Below are 17,848 nucleotides of genomic sequence, written 5' to 3' on the forward strand. Positions count from 1 at the left end.
CAAGGGGTCTTAACCCATATGGCAAGCTGATACATTTTTTGTAGAGCTAAAAAAAAGAGTTTATGGTTATTTTTGCTGGTATGGTATACATAAATCAGGATGAATTAAATTAGAAATCAAAACCAAACATACATTAGCTTCATCAGTCCTAGTTTAGAATTGATTCTGTTAGCAACATCTGTCATTTAATTTTAGAGCAGAAGTAACAACTCCACAATTTGGAACCGTATTTACACGGCAATACAGAGATTCCAAAAAAGCTTAAACTTCAGAACATTAAGAATAGTAGAGATTTGTCACTTCGAAGGTAACTTGAGCATATTGGATCAGACAGGAAAACATGTGTACAGGGTCCCTCATTATCTTGTAGAAGCATGAAACTCATTTATTTTCACAAGACAGAACTAATACATCTATTATAGTTGCAGATATGATCGCAATATAAGACCTAATTGAACATAAAGCTGCTGTTGTGCAATATATATAAAATTTACAAAAACACCTCAGCAGTAGTGCATAAACTACCTTCCACTGATCTTCTATAATATGTTTTTCAAACAAAATCTTGAAATAATATAACCAACATAAAAAAGTAGTAACATACACTTAAGGAGAAGTGACATAAAAGGAATTCATTATCTTAAAAAGACAAATTATATAAAAAGATCCCTTCAAGTCTCTTCATGTTGCATATATAATCTTTTCCCTCTTTCCCTAACATCCACACTACTGCAATGATTTCTCTCTTTCGATTGATACACGATGTCATGACAGTCGTTGTGACTATAGACTTTATCTTCCCTACATAAAAGTTGAATTATGCAAAACCTTCAATCCAAGTCCACCACTTGCCACTCATAGATTTCCATAATAGACAGCAATCTCCTTATCTCCTCAAATACTTGTTCTTCAATATCATAAATCCCCATCAAAACCAACATAATAATCAGAGAAACCAGAGCAGTGTCACTGCCTGATAAATAAAACAGTGATCAAACCACATATAATAACAATTCCCCAGTGAAGATATAAAAAAATTGGTGCAATCCCACTAAGAAAAAGAGATTTCTACTCGTGATGAACTGTTGAAACAACACAATTAACACATTACATTCATGCACGTAGCCATTAACGAAATGAAATATCACATTAGCTTCCATCACATCAAGTGGTAAAGTCATTACAATTAACAAAGATAAAGATTGTTATACTAATCAAATGATTCATATTTACTTAAATAGACATATCTATACCACTAAGAGCGTAGATTAGCTAGTGATGAGTGATCCAGCTAAATTGGAGGTACTGGGATCAAGCCTCTAGTTCAGATACAAAGAAAAAAAAGGATGCATCTTTCAAACATGATAATTTTAGTTAAACATGCTTCTGAAGTGTGATTCTTGTCGCACTTTCCTTAACCAACTTTGAAATAAAGCAACAAGTGAAAAGTGAAAGGAGGGTTAGATAAACTCATATGGGGTTAAATACAACTGAAAACAGAAGATGATATAATTCATTTAGCAAAAAACTTGTTTATGAGAACTTAGTTTAAAAGGAAATCACACAGGAACAAACATTTCAGGGTATTAAATACATCTACCCTTACCCAAGTGTCTTCTTAACTACATAAACAGAGATTGAGCTCCTCCAAGCAATTGATCAGAGAACTGACAGTGGATCCTCTGAAGTAGTCATTGTTCACCTTCAGTTCCTAACAAATAAACAATCATGATCCTCTGAAGTAGTCATTGTTCACCTTCAGTTCCTAACAAATAAACAATCATTTGTTTCAAGGAAAGAAAAGCACAAATAATATATTGAAGAAAATACTAATTCCATATAGTTGACTCATTAACTGCATAACAAGGATCAAAGTTATTCTGAGAACTTACTACCTTTTATTAGACCCTAGGCTCCTTTGTCCCTTTTCTGGAAATAGAAAGTATCAACCCTAGGCTCATAATAAGGATCTTATAATATGTACTCCCAATCTCTTGACAATAAACACTTATTTCACAATAAAAACCACCACATAAATCTATATAAGCACAAAAGTGACAAAACATCAATTCATGCATAGATTTAGATATAAGTGGAAACATATTATTAGTAGAAACACATGCAGCAAAGTACCTGCTTCCCAGTTCAGCACAGAGCATTAATTGTATAACAATACATTCTACGGACCCCCATTCTAACTTATGTTAATTTTTCTTTTTGATAAACTCTAACTTATGTTAATTGATACACTACAGAACCTTTGAAGACAGCAGGAACTGGGAAAATTTTACCCCTCAAATTGGAGAGGAATCCACAAAGCAAGCCCAAGAGATTAAGTTCCCAACCCCACGAAATTGAGACAGCTGCCCAGCAACTCACTTCCTTCATTATGCAGTAGACCCATCAAGAGATGCCAATTGAGAATACCTGTCAGAATAATAACATCAGCCGTAAGGCAAAGCTCATAACAACTTCCACCCCACTAATGACCACTTAACCAAGCTAAAACAACATATATAACTTGCAGTAGAGACCAAAATAAATTTCCAAACCAACCAGAGTCAAAGTTGAAGCCAATAAATACTCTCCTATGCTGGATCTTATCCTGTGCAAGCAAACCAGACCAAACAGTAAGGATTCCACACTGCCCACAGTCCCTTCCACGCACTAAATGTTTTCTTCCTTTCTAGAAGCCCCACATGCCTGCCACTGTTCCATAAACGCATCCAACTCTTAATAATATTCACGAGGACCTCTAATCATTTTATTATTCATCTTCTATATAATTTCTCACCCAATTCTTAATAATATTCTCATATAAAGGCTTATAGGTATCAGGAAAAGATAAACATCATGCGATTCAACCCGATTTGCGTCTGAGAAACCAAATTTCAGATAAAGAATTCAAAGACCATTCAAAGAGCCTCTCTCTCTCACATACACACACACACAGACACACTCACATTCTTTATAATAGAAGTAAAATCATTTTCTATACACAATTTAAGCAAACAAGTTATATATGGTCAGAAATTCCTATACAATAGATGATTGAGGTTACTTGCACTATTTTTAAAAAAACTCCACTGAAATGTAAGCTAGATGTTCAAAGAATCATACATCAAGTAGAAATTAATAACTTTTGATAAGCTTTCTAATTGTTGCAGTGGTATCATAAATTCTCAGAGATACATTTTAGGAACAACACATCGATAGATATTAGATATCCATATGATCTATATTTTTTCTTTCACAATTCAGATTGAAGAACTAAATCAAACAGTTATATACATAGTGTGATTTGCACTTAAACCTGCACTTGAAAGAAGATATTGTAACCTGGAAATGTAAAAGGAAGTTACAAATTCATGATCAAACAGAATGAAATTAGAAATTGCAACCATTGCTTCAAAAGTGTATATATCGCCTAAGTGCCCACCAAGACAATGGGCTCCTTTATTTGAAATCTTATGGAGAGAAAGAGAGCAGGGACAAGGAATAAGAGTTCACACAAGTTGAAAAGACATCATAATGCAAGAACATACCATTCTGCAGTTCATTAGCTAGCCTAATTCACTATAACAAAATGTGCTCCAAGCTAAAATAAAAACTGTTTGTACTGTTATTTATGTTGGGATTGATGGAAATTTTGAAAACCTTAAACCCCTGTGCTTATTAACAACCTAACAAAGGATAAAAAACAGTTTCACAAAAAGCTGGACACACAGTAAACAAGCTAGTTTGAAGTATAGCACAGTTATCTCTCAAAAGAGAAAAAAGGCAAAATTTCCAGGAACTCCTATTTCCACTCAGATCTCTGCCATTGCCATTCACGTGAATCTATCTCTACAATAGAAAAGAACAAATATGAGTTTGATCTTACCAACACTCAATGACAGAAGAAATAACAAGATTGAATTTGACATTTTCTACCTATTATCTACATTGGTTAAATTCTATTGTTCTTTCAATTTGCAACTTTCTACTTTTTGTAAAACCCATGGTTATTAAAACCGGACCGGCCGGTTCGACCGGAGAGACCGGGAACCGGACATATCATCGGTCCGGAACAACCACAAAACCGGGGATAGATAAAACCGGTGTCGAACCGCTTGAACTGGTCAAAACCGGCGGTTCGAACGGTTTGGGCGGTTCCGAAAAAAATAATATTTTTGAGTCTATTTTTGATACTGAGAACTGAGAAAAGAGATCACAAACAGAAGAATTAAGCAATTTTAACCGTGAACAGCAATAATGACACTGAGTTTAGAAGGTGAAACATCATACAGAAGCACAGAAGTCATTCCAGTGGCTAATTAATCCAAGCCTTTGTCGATGCGGCATCCAAATGCTTGATGTTCTTCCTTGTTGGTTTCCTGTCTTTTGAACAACAGCAGCAGCGGCTGCTCAATGGTTTGGGAGAACTGATTGAAAGTATAAAAGAGTGTAATAGGGTTTTAACATTCTATTGGGCTTTAGTTGTTTGAATTGGGCTTTTACAATTATTTACCTTCACCCAATAGAATCTTGTTCCATTTTTCCAACTCTGCTTACGTTCTTCTATTTTTTTTTTCAAGGTTACCAAACTTTGGCCACTCTTAGTATTTTAATTTGTTTATTAGAACTTTAAGTACTTTAGGAGTTTAGGTTGTTACGTAATATATTTTTTTAACAAACAAATCGTTATAGTTATATATCAATGCAAGATTTAAAAAAAAAAAAGTAGCTAGTAGATATTCTTTTTTGGGTTGATTAAAATTGGTTGTGTTTTGGTTTTTGAAAGACAATTAGCTTTTGAATTTTAATTTGTTTATGTTATAGATATAGTATTATTTTATCTTTAAGTAATATATCATTTAAAGTTTTAAAAACACTTATGACAGTTGATAATATTTGTTATGTTAGTCTTTTTGGAATCTTGAATTATAAATATTGTTTATGATATCTAGTATTACTTTTTTTTGTTACATCTATCTATTATTACTTTGAAGCTACTATTTTTGTGTATATACTAATTTTAATTCTAATTATGCTGTGTAATTTTTATTTGTAGTGAATATTGTTTTTTATTCAATACTACCTTCCCTACAAGAAATTTTTCATATTATTTCGAAATAGGATATAGAGTTCTGAGCAGTTTCACAAAAAGCTATAGCACATTTATCTCTCAAAAGAGAAAAAAAGGCAAAATTTCCAGGAACTCCTATTTCCACTCAGATCTCTGCCATTGCCATTCACGTAAATCTATCTCTACAATAGAAAATAACAAATATGAATTTGATCTTACCAACACTCAATGACAGAAGATTGAATTTGACATTTTCTACCTATTATCTCCATTGGTTAAATTCTATTGTTCTTTCAATTTGCCAATTTGACATTTTCTACCTATTATCTACTTTGGTTAAATTCTATTGTTCTTTCAATTTGCCACTTTCTACTCTGTTTTTGTAAAACCATCCCACTCCACAAAACGGAAGACCACCACTATTAGTAAAACCATGTATTTGTTCTTTTATCAATTATTGTCCTTCCTACAAGAGATTTTTCACATTTTTTCGAACTAAACCTTGGTCAGCAGGCCTCTGGCTTGCAACAATGCAATAGGCCCAACAGTAACAACACGGTAACAAAAAAAATGGCTCCCATGAGCAGTGAAAAATTGAATCAACATTTACAATGAAAGGAAATACAATATTTTATTATTATTTAAATTTAAATACAAGGTTACAAATAAAGTTTAGGTCCCCCTACACTGTGGACATGCTTCATGTCCATATAAAATAGCTGTAAATAAACAACTCCTATGAAATACATGTCCACATGCAAAACTAAATAATTCTTCATCCACTTCAAAGTTGTCTAAACATATTAGACAACTTCTTTGGTCGAATGGAATCGAGTTTCGTGAGTTGTAAGACCACTCGGTCAACTCGATCGCATCTCTTTCAGAAAGAGATGAAGATACCCGTTCACTTGGGGTAGTAGGAGGTGTACGTACACCTCCTTCATTTGCATTTATTCTTTTTAGGTAATAAATGCAAATGAAAATAAAAATAAACACAAGTGCAAATAGTACTCTCGCTATAACGAGAGTTATAGCGAGAGTACTGTCATGTCGATGTATAGAATCAACATCAGGATGATGGCTGGCTGAGCTAGACATATTCCTGAAAAAAAAATATAAAATAATATTAGAATTTTAAGATTTAAAATTAAAAACAAAATTATTGGAGTAAAAGAGTATACTTCACTACTTAATCGTCAATAAGAATCACGACCATATAGGGTCGCATCCATTTTCCATTTTATTTTATCAATAGTTCCATCCTTGTCCATTTTATCTTTTTCATTAATTAGTTAAGCCAGCAAGCAAAATTAATGTAACTAATAACAAGTAAAGACTCCAAAAAAACAAAATACATATGAAGCAGCAACAGCAACAGAGTATGACATAAGATAAGAGACTTAAGTCTAATACAGTGGTCACTTAAAAAATATGAAATTGCCATTACTTACACTGGTCGTGCGTTGGTGGTGCTCTATATATTGAGTCGTGTAAAATAGTTAAACCTTGAATTTATCACAATACATATTAGTGGGCAGTTATAACTAGTTATTATTATTTTAGAACAATCGAAATTTGCATAATGGTGATGGGCCTCAAGTTACTAGGCCAATTATAACTAGTTAGATTCATGCTTTTATCTCATAACTAATTGGAAAAGCTTAAAAAGCATTCACCGGAGAGCTCTTCAATTACCAAATCATGTCTAGCTAGAAATAAAATTAAACCAGTTTGCATTCAGTAGATATAAAAAACTTACCCTTTGGCACACCAGGGCAAGTAATTTTCTTTCAATGTCAGTAATCAGAAGAAGTGTCTGAGTTGGTAAAAGTAAGGGCGTGAAAAAGCTAACAGCAAAATTGCAGAGCTTTAATCCATCTATATATGAAAGGATTTCAAATCCAATTATTTGCTTGGAAGGAATTTAGCTGACAGGATCTATGCTGTCTGTGACATGAAGGTGAAGTATCGGAATGGGTGAATGAAGCTATATTCTGTGCGCCTTGCTGATATGGATGGTGCTAACGGATATATGCAAGGTGATTTATACGCTGAGCTTGAACTTACTGGTAATGAATGCAGAGGAACTGATGTGAAATAATTATTATGCTTTGGAGGAGTATTTCAATTGTTGCTGTTATCTTAGTTTGGATCGGTGGGGATTTGTAATGTGGGAGGGCTAGTGTTTATTTCAATCGTAGTGAACAAATGCTGTGTCCTCTCTATCAATCTCTGGATTACAATGTACTGATCTAAACCAGTATCAAACTCAACTGTGTTCAGCATCAAGCACATTGCTATTCTAATATATTCATTTTTGCTTACCATTAATAGCAAGATACAATCAGAATTTTTAGGCAATAGAAATGCCGCCCAAAAGCAGTAATAGTTGTAAATTCAGGCACAGCAAATATACCATGATTAATTATCAACCATTATTAAGGAAAATCAATTAAATTAGCATTGCCCCCTTTAGAAAACCGTAATTTACACTTTAACTGAGAAGAGATTTGTAATTTAGACAAATTTGTACTACCATTATCTTATTAATTATCAACCATTATTAAAGAAAAATCAATTCAATTAGCATTGCCCCCTCTAGAATATACCGTAATTTACACTTTAACTGAGAAAAGATTTGTATTTTAAACAAATTTGTACAACCATTATCTTATTAATTATCAACATTATCCTATTAATTTGTACAAATTTGTACGTTAGTGAAATATCTTCTTGTTGCTCATTACTACCTTGTTTGATTTTGACTTGATTGATAAGCAGATTCTATGCATTGTGCTTGTTTGTTTAGCAATCTCAAAATTTTAGAGGGTAATCTACTATGAACACTCATCTCTGTTTCTTTGTGGTCCTCATTTCACTATTAATCACTCGCTCTCATGTTATTAACAATTCCATGAACCATTGTGATGATCTAAATCCCAAGGCAAAGACAGTATTTGGGTAATCCTTAGTATGCTCATTTCATTGCATTGGCTCATCCCTTCACAACGCAGTACTTATCAGATATTCAGATTCAATCATAAAAAAAAACTCGCCCACCGAACCCCCGAATGAAAAGAACACAATAATTTCACAACACGAACCAAATGCTAAAGCTAGATACCAAGTAAATAAAACTCAGTTAAAAGTACACGTGATCAATAACTACTAGGCAGATATTCTTTAAGGAAGAGCAGAAGAATTATGTCCATACGTTCTGCTCTAATTGTCTCACATTTCCTTCCTAACAAGGGATAGTTTTCCATTTGATTTGCAGGCAAGATAAAAAAAAAAACCAGCAGTATTTACTAGCAGATGGTTTAATTCTTATCAATGTTGCTCTCCAATTCCCTTCTGAGCTGAAGAGAGAAATCATCGCTAACATCATCATCATCCCAATCATCTTCCCACTGCTGAGTCACATCTTGCCCTTCCTCCTTGTCATCCCATTCTGTAAGTTGTAAAACAATATTAGTACAAAAAAAACATCGTAAGGGCAAAGCATCAGAATATGAGCACATGCGTGAAAGATGAAAATCCAAAAGCAACAAATTTCAAGTCCCCAAAACAATCAAGTTGGATAAGCAGTCTATCCAAAGCAGTGTTGTCAATCCCGAATGGCAGAGCGTAGCAGCCGACCCCAAAAACACTATAGTGGTATAGCGCATAGCGGGATGGTCGCTTTGCTAATTTTTTTGTATAGTGTATATACTATAACTATATACATATGAATTATAAAAAATACTCGAAATTCATGACACCATAATTAACATTAAAAAGTCATAATTGTCCTCAACAAAACATTCTAGTAACAATAAAAGTCAAGGTAAGCAAGAAGTTTAAGTCTCTAATTCCCAAACTAAACTGCCTAAAAACATGAAAGTTTGATATCACTTCCTCCTTATCCTCCTAAAACTAGGCAATTTACAGTATGTTTCCCCACCCTGAAATACCTCCCCAAAATGCCCTAACATGAACTGTTTGTGGGTTGCTTTTGGGTATTTATCTGCTATTACCTCCGCTTTAGCGGCAGCCAGCTACAGGGAACTGCACCGCTACACAACAACTAGGAGCGGCCCTTGGCCGCTATAGCGCGCAATTGACAACCGTGATCCAAAGAACTTTCAAATAACATCATTAGCACCTGGAACTAAAATTATAAGAAATCCAAGCAACACCCCATTATCTCCCCCCTAAAAGTTTTTGGGACTAATGAGAAACAGGATTAACACAGTGAAAATCTAAGTCATGGCAGAAAAATGTCTGACTTGGATGTACTAAATACATGTTTGGATTGGCATACTTTATAAATATGATAACTTTGTATCAATTTTCAGATACGGCTTCTGAAAGAAAGAAAAAATTACAGGGAAAAAAGTGATTATTTCTCATAATTAATCGGATACCAAGCACCCACACTAGAACGTGCATAATGAAATGCCTAATTTGTTAAATGTACCACCGGGTGTGGACCTGGAGTAGGCCAGAAGGGATCCAAACCAAACTCGGCCCACGCCGGGAGAGTGAGATATCTGGAGTAGACCCAATTCACTTAACCAGCTAGAAGATCAGTCTCCCAGATACATCCCCTAATTAGTTTAACGAATCCCTTGATTCTCTCCACACTTAATGTAACTTAGTTTACTCGGTTAACCACCCGGGGACAATTTATTAGGGTTTGAGGCTCACCAACTATATAATGGGAGTCCACAATGTACAAATCAGGTTCACTTTTCCACTCAATACAATTCCAAGTCTTTCATGTTCTTAGTCGGGAAGTCGATTCAGGAACACTAAACGATAATAATTTTCCATACAAGCAAACTACTGAAAATCACTAGTAAAGAATTTGAAAATAGCATTGACAAACCAACTTCACAGAGATTCATCAAATTCAAAACAACAATCATTGATGCTTAAATAAATTTGATAAATCAAACCCTAAAATTAATCAGTAGCAGCACTCACAACGAACAAGTGAAATTGAAACAGAAGTAAAAAGAGTTGAAAGAATGAGAGTTTGTTTACCTTCGTTGATTTCAAACTCCTCAAACTCATCATCGTCTTCGAAGAGATCGATCTTGACGTCCTCGGTGGCTGCCTTGGGTTCGGTCGCCATGGATGAATCTGAATCTGCAGTTAATTTAGAGAAATCCGGTGATTTAGAAAACCCTAATTTTGAGAAAAGGGAATAAGGTGCGCAATCAAACAAACCAAACCGCCAGAAATTTGATAGAATTGAGAATTTGCAATCAAAGAAATACTTCAAGTTTCTCGCCCCTTTTTTGCTATGGAGATTGTCCTTCTTCTTCTTCTTCTTCTTCTTATTATTATTATTATTCTTTCACCATTTTCTTATGTTTTTTAAATCAAAGGAAAAAAAAATCAACACTGAGAACTGAGATCATTATTATATCTTTATTAATTAAATAAAAATTCAAATACTTGATTTAAATTATTTACATTATTAAATTTTTTTTGAAACTACATTATTATTATTAGTGCATAAGGAGTACTAATTAACTCCTTATTTTTTATATGTACAAAAAAAAAATCCTTATTTTATATAAAACCATAAATTTTAATTACTGAAGTTCATTAACCAACCCAATTGCCTTTATTTTTTTTATGTACTAGTATTTTTTAGGCTTTTACCCCTGCGTAATGAATATAGTGCACTGTTTTCCGTCGAAGCAAAAAAATGAATATAGTGCACTCAAATAACCGCAACAGCGGCATCGAACATCCTTTCGAGACACGCTCATGGGTGGGTCAGAGAAGGCTCCTCAGGTGGACCTGGAAGACCTATGGAGCACTGGGAAGATGAAAGTTGATTATGTGAATGGTAATAAACAATTGCCCATGCTTTACGTGGATGAATCTGTAAAGGACAAGATGTGCTCGCGCTGGAAAGATGCATTGGTGGTTAGCCTCCTGGGAAAGAAACTAGGCTATCGTCTTATGAAAACTAAACTGTGTGCGCTATGGAAGCTCTCCGCTGATTTTGAACTCTTAGATGTTGATAATGGATTCTTTTTGGTTAAGTTTGACTTGGCTGAGGATAGAAAGAAAGTGATGGAGGGAGGTCCATGGATGATATTTGATCACTATCTTGCGGTGACGATATGGACGAGGGAGTTCATTGCGCCTACGGCAACAGTTTCAACGACGTTGGTTTGGATTAGAATACCTGGATTGAATGCGACGTACTATGACGCAAGCTTTCTTATGTCGGCGGCTAAACTTATTGGCAAACCGGTGAGGGTCGATATGAATACTCTGAATGCGGAACGAGGTAAATTTGCACGAATTTGCGTTGAACTGGATCTTACAAAACCTGTGTTGGGCAAGTTCTGGTTTGAAGGTAACTGGTTCAAGGTCGTGTATGAGGGTCTACATATCATATGTGGTGGCTGTGGGTGTTATGGTCATCACACTCGTGACTGCTCTCGGCTAGCTCAAGCTTCATCACCAAGCATGCAGGTCACTCAAAACCTAGCAGAGCAGGAGCAAGGTGGGGCGCCGCCAAGCGTATCCCAAACCCTAGGAGCCACGCATCAGGTACCACCAGGATTGGCAACTGCGGAAATTCAGGAGGGAATTTCGCAAACTGTGATCTCTGGTGAAAATAACAGGGAAGCAATTAATAAGGCTATTATTATTGAGGATCCCAAGATTCTAGATGCTGCTGGGGATTGGCTAACTGTCAAATATAAAAAGAAAAAGAATCAGAGCAATGTTTCCAATAAGTTTGGAGACGGGGCCCACAAGGGATTTAAACCTCCCGTAGGTAATTTCAATATGGGAAAAATAGAAGGTGCTGGTAATTCCAAAAAACGCAGGAAGAATGAAGACGTCAGTACTAAGAAAGCTGGACGTGGACAGGGAGGAAGCTATTCTTCGAGTTCTGGTATGGTGCCCCCTGCGGGTAAGCCAGCCTTGAAAACTAGTAGGTGTGCACCGTCGACCACCGCGACTGCTGCTGGTGCGAGCGGTTCTGGAATGGCATCTCCGTCAGTTGCAGTAGCCATTGGAACTCCTGAGTTTATGAAAGAGCTCAGCCGCATTGAGGGGAGCAGTTATCATGGGGGTTTATTCCAAGGAAAACCTCCAGATAAATGTTGAACATGGAATACCTAAGCCTGGGGATGGCCTTTCCCCCATCATCAATTGTTTTAATGATTGGATTTGATGATGTAAAAATAATGTCTTGGAACATTAGAGGTGCTATGAATGAGGATGGAAGACGGTTTGTTAAAGATACCGTTCGTTACAGGAAACCTGATATTATCATCATTGTTGAACCACGTTGTCAGTTTAACCGTGTTCGTTCCTTCTGGACGTCTTTGGGTTTCACATTGCAATTTATTTCTGAAGCGACAGGCTTTAGTGGTGGAATCTGGGTGTTGTCTAATGAGGCTTCTAACCTTTCCTTTCGCCTCTGGGACATGCACTCTCAGATTGTGTCTTTTGAAATTTGGCGGGCAAATTTTTCCTGGATTTGTAGTGCGGTGTATGCTTCTCCCATTCCGACTAACAGGGAGGTTTTATGGCAGCATCTAGCAGGATTACGGGGGAACATCTCCCTCCCTTGGTTGCTTGTGGGGGATTGGAATGAAGTTCTCCACCCTCATGAAGTTCGTGGTGGGGACTTTCTGCCTAATCGTGCTCTCCGTTTTGCTTCTGCGCTTGAGGATTGTAATCTGGTTGATCTTGGGATGGCAGGAGGGAATTTTACCTGGTTCCGGAAGGTAAACCATGTGCTGATTTTATCAAAAAAATTAGATAGAGCCTTGTGCGATACAGATTGGCAAGTTGCGTTCCCAGGTGCTAATGTCGAAGTTCTAAACCGCATCCATTCCGACCATACTCCGCTCATGATTCATTGTGGATCGTCGTTGCATGGTTCCTATCCTCGCCCGTTCAGGTTCATGGCGGCATGGATGGAGCATGAGAATTACAGGTCGTTGGTGTCAAATGCTTGGAATAGAGGCAGTGACAATGTCCAAAGTAAGTTGAGTTCCGTTCAAGTTGATTCTATAGCCTTTAATAAAGATGTCTTTGGTGATATATTTAGGAGGAAAAGGAGAATTGAAGCCCGCTTGAAAGGTGCACAACGTGAACTAAATGTTAGAGTCACTTCTGATCTTGTTATGTTCGAGGCTGACATGCAAAGAGAGTACAAGAGTATTCTCAAACAGGAGGAACTTCTCTGGTTTCAAAAATCTAGAGATAATAGAGTGAAGTTTGGGGATCGTAACACTGCCTACTTCCATGCTCAAACAATGATTCGTCGCAAGCGGAACACGATCCACAGACTGAAGCTTGACAATGGAGAATGGTGTTCTGATGGGAATAGGTTGCGGGCAGAGGTGTTGAACTACTTTCAGTCGTTATTTGGGGCTCGAATTGACATGAATGGGGCGGTCTTGAACCATTTGAGGTTCCCTAGGCTCTCAGAGGCAGCTGCCACTTGTTTGGGGGACACTGTTGATAAGGAAGAGGTCCGTCAGGCACTGATGTCTATGAAATCATTTACGGCTCCAGGACCGGATGGGTTTCAACCAGTATTTTTCAAAAAATATTGGGACTTGGTAGGAGAGGATGTGTGGAGGTTAGTTCGGGATGCTTTTGCTACAGGTACAGTGGATGCCAGTATTATGGAGACTTTGATTGTTCTGATCCCTAAAGTGGATCATCCGGCTACTATTAAGGAGTTTAGACCAATCAGTCTTTGTAACGTTGTTTATAAATTAATCACCAAAGTTATGGTGGGGAGAATTAGACCCTTCCTGGATGGGATTATCAGTCCAATGCAGAATAGTTTTCTTCCCGGGCGTGGAACTATGGATAATGCTTTTCTTGCTCAAGAAATTATTCATCATATGAATAATTCGCGGGTAAAGAAGGGTAGTTTGGCATTCAAGATCGATTTGGAAAAAGCTTATGATAGCGTATCTTGGACTTTTTTGGAGGAGACACTGACTCTCTTTGGATTCCCTCCCCGTATCATCCAGTTGATTATGTGTTGTGTGTCCTCCTCCTCGCTCTCAATTCTTTGGAATGGTGAGCGTTTGCCTGCTTTCCACCCAGGTAGAGGCTTGAGACAAGGAGATCCTTTGTCTCCCTATCTGTTTGTGCTATGTATGGAACGACTCTCTGTGTATATTCAATCTCTTGTTGAGGAAAATAGTTGGCAGCCTGTCCGTCTTTCCCCTGATGGACCTCCTATTTCTCATCTTTTCTTTGCTGATGACGTTCTCCTGTTTTGCAAAGCGTCGGGAGCTCAGGTGCAGTTGGTTGCAGAAGCTTTGAAATTGTTCTGCGATAGCTCGGGTCTTAGAATTAATATGGCCAAGTCCAAAGCCATTGCTTCCAGGGGAGTCAGCCAGGCAATCCGCAATGAAGTTCGCAATATTGCTCCTATTCCTTTTGTTCATAACTTGGGCAAATACTTGGGCTTTCCGCTGCATGGTGGACGGAGAGACAGAAATGCTTTCCAATACCTTCTGGATAATATCCAAAGGAAATTGGCTTCTTGGAAAACTAACATGTTGAATTTTGCAGGTAGAGTTTGTTTGGCGAAGTCAGTTCTAGCTGCTATCCCAACTTATTCCATGCAAGTTTTCTGGCTTCCTAGATGGCTTAACGAAAGAATAAACCAGCTGGTTAGAAATTTTATTTGGTCCCGTCATGGTGGTAATCGCGGCTGGCATTTGGTGAATTGGGACACCCTAACCAGAGATAAAGATTGTGGTGGTCTTGGGATCAAAGAGATGAACAGGTTTAATACGGCGCTTCTAGGGAAAGCTGTTTGGCAATTGGTCCAGAAACCAAATAAGCTTTGGGTGAAAGTTCTTGACCAGAAATATATCAAGGACTCGTCTATCCTCAGTGTTCAACCCAGGCAGAAGGATTCGCCGCTCTGGAAGGGCATCCTTCGGGCTAGAGATCAAGTGGGGCAGCAAATGGTTTTCAGGATTGGGAATGGAGAGACGTCGCTGTGGTACAAGGATTGGAGCGGTACAGGTCCAATTGCTCATCAATTGCCCTTCGTAAATATCGCTGATGTTCATTTGCAGTTGAAGGATATTATCCAGGGTAATGTTTGGGATCTCAATCGTTTATACACTATGATCCCGCTCTCAGTGCAGCAGAAACTCACAGACTTACAGCCTACTGTCTGTGTGGCGAGGAGTGATGGGTGGGTGTGGAATGTTGGTAATAAGGGTCAGTACACGGTTCGGGATGGTTATGCGTGGCTCAATGGTTGTGCTCATGACCAGCAGGGAGATCGTAAGATTGACTGGGTTTGGAAGCTTAAAGTGCCCGAAAAGGTTAGAGTGTTTGTTTGGTTAGTTTTACATAATGCGATCCAGGTTAATCAATTGAGAGCCCGTTGTCATATGGCTGCGGATGCTACCTGTACGCGGTGTTCGAACAGCATAGAAGATGCTCTTCATTGCCTGCGGGATTGCCCGCAATCCTGGGATCTTTGGCAGCGTTTGGGGGCAACAAATTGGGCTAATTTTCGCTGCTCTGAGCTCGAGCGATGGGTGACCTCCCTGTCTCGTGGTGTTCATGGTGTGCGTTTCTTGGCTGGGTTATGGGCTGCTTGGAAATGGCGCTGCAACTTGCTGTTGGACGCTCATCCGTGGCCTTTCGAAGTGGCTTGGCGTCGGCTCTCTCATGATCACGATGATTGGATTCGTAGCAGTCAAGAGGTTGATCTTTTGCTGTGTAACGCATGGTCTCCTCCTCCAACCAACATGGTGAAGTGCAATTCTGATGGGAGTTTCTGTGATAGTAATCAGCGGATTGGTGGCGGTGGAATTATCAGGGATCACCTTGGCCGTTGGGTGGTGGGCTGCTACTCCGGGGAGGCTGGAGATAGTGCGTTCAGAGCAGAAGCCGTGGCGATGCGAGATGTTCTCCAGTTAGCCTGGGAGAAGGGGTTTAGGCGAGTGATCTGTGATGTTGATTGTGCAGAGCTGGCCTCCATAATAACAGATGAAGCAGCTTCTCAAAGACATGCAGAGTTTCTTGTGCTTGGTTCTATTCGTCAGCTTCTAGCACGAGAGTGGAACGTCAGGATCAATTGTGTGCATCGAGAGAGCAATATTGTAGCAGACTACCTTGCCAGGAGAGGTGCAGCAGCAAGATCTTCTGGGGCTTGGGTCATTGAGTCTCCTGACCCGGATGTTGAGTACCTTCTCTTGAAGGACTCGTTGTCCATTCTTTAGTTAGTTTTCTTTGTCTTTGTTAATTTTCCGATGTATCAAAAAAAATACATGAATTTTCTATTCTGTTGGCAATAAATACAAAAAATTATATTATTAAAAATAGGAAAAATACATTACAATACAATGGTGCTCTCAAGCAGGGAGGCGTTTAATATGGACCACTTTTTTGTGGTCTATAGTTGCACCACCCCCCTTTTGACCTGCTATTGAAGGTTTTCCGGTCTTTTTTAAAAATAAAAAAAAAATATATATATATATATTTATTAATCACAAAAATTAATTTGAAATATTTATTAATTAGTTTTAACCTCTTCTTCTTCATGACCAGACCTTCAATTTTTTCTTGGCACCACCACCGGCGAACGGCGGCGAAGTCGCCGAAGAAGAACCGAGGGCTGGTACCTCTTCTCCTCGTGGTGGGGATCATCGTGGTGGTGTTCGTTTCTTCAAAGAACAAAAGAATCGGCTGAAAAAGCCATTTACAGGTGGCGGTGGTGAAACGTCGATCTGACTTGGGGGTTTTGTTGCGGACGACGAGGGGAGCATGATGTTGGTAGTGGTTCCTTCATATGGCTCGTGGTTTGGCCGGGATTGGAGAAAGAAAATCGCGGTGGTGGTTGATGAAACAAGGCCTGCAACAACCAGATCGGAAGAAGAAGAAGCCATAAACTTGGTAACGCAGATCTCATAAAGGGGTTGTGCTTCATGTACCTCCCTCTCCATCACGGTTCTACTCTATTCATTCTCTACCTTAGATCTGAAAATGGGAATTGATGATTTGGGTCAATTGTTCCATGGGAATGCAACTGTAGAAGGTTTTATTGCTGAAAGAACAAAACCCCTTTGTTCCCCGTTCAATTTGATTTCATTGCTCGGTGTTAACTGTTGTTGTGACTTCTCGGTTGCTGATTTCAGAAGGCTTTGCTTTGTTGGTTATGGTTTTGGGTTTGAGGTTGTTTCGTGTTGGGTTTCTGTTAACGTTAAGGGTTATGGCTGGTTGGTGTTTTTTAAGAAATGGGTTTTGTTTTTCTGGGTTAGTCACGATGGGAAGAAGGTGAAGCAGGTGGGTGGGTGTTGGGTTGAAAACTAGGCGATGAATTGAATGTCTCTAAGGAAAATTGAATTGCAGCTTGTAGCCTTGATTAATGTGTTTGACCATTTAGGTTAAAAGCAAATTCAATTAATCTCATAATTAATTAAAGATTAAAAAATATGTTTTTTGATTTGTTTTTAAAAAACCAGCTATTGTAAGTCAAAAGGAGGTGGTGCAACTTTGGACCACACAAAAGTGGTCCATAATAAATTTTTCCCTCAAGCAGGCCAAAAACTACACTTATTTGAAGATACTAACATAGAAACTTATTAGGGGTAGTTCTATGAAGATTTTAATGAGGTTCATTCTCAAGTTTCTGTTTGGTCACCAAAGTGGGGGAGACTTGTCATGTCTATTTTGCCCATTTCATGAGAGGGTTTGTTCTCATGTTGTGTTATTTTTAATAATATATTTTATTTTCAAAAAAAAAAACTTGTTAGGGGT

General features: G+C 37.9%; 3 protein-coding genes and 1 long non-coding RNA gene across 9 annotated transcripts; 2 read left to right on the top strand and 2 right to left on the bottom strand.

The window, feature by feature from the left end:
* Nucleotides 1-359: 359 nt before the first annotated feature.
* On the bottom strand, nt 360-4,423 carry LOC130734534 (uncharacterized). Of its 4 annotated transcripts, XR_009017987.1 has the most exons (6): nt 4,288-4,423; nt 3,546-3,846; nt 2,557-2,709; nt 2,292-2,427; nt 1,607-1,765; nt 360-973 (listed from the first exon to the last, which is right to left on the bottom strand). It is a non-coding gene; the product is annotated as an uncharacterized LOC130734534 (long non-coding RNA). The 4 variants fall into 4 exon arrangements; XR_009017986.1 differs by lacking the exon at nt 3,546-3,846; XR_009017985.1 differs by having other exon boundaries at nt 2,557-3,846.
* Nucleotides 4,424-8,157: 3,734 nt separating this feature from the next.
* On the bottom strand, nt 8,158-10,456 carry LOC130734535 (protein DSS1 HOMOLOG ON CHROMOSOME V-like). Of its 3 annotated transcripts, none has more exons than XM_057586995.1 (3): nt 10,333-10,456; nt 10,097-10,201; nt 8,158-8,519 (listed from the first exon to the last, which is right to left on the bottom strand). In XM_057586995.1, exons 2-3 carry the CDS (start codon nt 10,185-10,187, stop codon nt 8,389-8,391), a joined length of 222 nt encoding a protein of 73 aa, XP_057442978.1. In that variant the 5' UTR covers nt 10,188-10,201; nt 10,333-10,456; the 3' UTR covers nt 8,158-8,388. The 3 variants fall into 3 exon arrangements, with proteins under 3 accessions (XP_057442978.1, XP_057442979.1, XP_057442980.1); XM_057586996.1 differs by having other exon boundaries at nt 10,283-10,428; XM_057586997.1 differs by having other exon boundaries at nt 10,288-10,419.
* Nucleotides 10,457-10,831: 375 nt separating this feature from the next.
* On the top strand, nt 10,832-12,193 carry LOC130734026 (uncharacterized). Its single transcript, XM_057586317.1, has one exon. It carries the CDS (start codon nt 10,832-10,834, stop codon nt 12,191-12,193), a length of 1,362 nt encoding a protein of 453 aa, XP_057442300.1.
* Nucleotides 12,194-12,216: 23 nt separating this feature from the next.
* LOC130734042 (uncharacterized) lies at nt 12,217-16,311 on the top strand. Its single transcript, XM_057586340.1, has one exon. It carries the CDS (start codon nt 12,217-12,219, stop codon nt 16,309-16,311), a length of 4,095 nt encoding a protein of 1,364 aa, XP_057442323.1.
* The last annotated feature ends 1,537 nt before the right edge of the window (nt 16,312-17,848 follow it).

The sequence above is a fragment of the Lotus japonicus genome, chromosome 1 (genome assembly GCF_012489685.1).
Source record: "Lotus japonicus ecotype B-129 chromosome 1, LjGifu_v1.2".
Classification (NCBI taxonomy): domain Eukaryota; kingdom Viridiplantae; phylum Streptophyta; class Magnoliopsida; order Fabales; family Fabaceae; genus Lotus; species Lotus japonicus.

Bases quoted from the DNA above. Each gene is read 5' to 3' on its own strand.
- LOC130734535 (XM_057586995.1), bottom strand. From the start codon at position 10,187: ATGGCGACCGAACCCAAGGCAGCCACCGAGGACGTCAAGATCGATCTC. The intron at 8,520-10,096 runs GTAAACAAACTC...TACAACTTACAG, and splicing joins GGAGTTTGAAATCAACGAAG to AATGGGATGACAAGGAGGAA.
- LOC130734026 (XM_057586317.1), top strand. From the start codon at position 10,832: ATGGGTGGGTCAGAGAAGGCTCCTCAGGTGGACCTGGAAGACCTATGG.
- LOC130734042 (XM_057586340.1), top strand. From the start codon at position 12,217: ATGGCCTTTCCCCCATCATCAATTGTTTTAATGATTGGATTTGATGAT.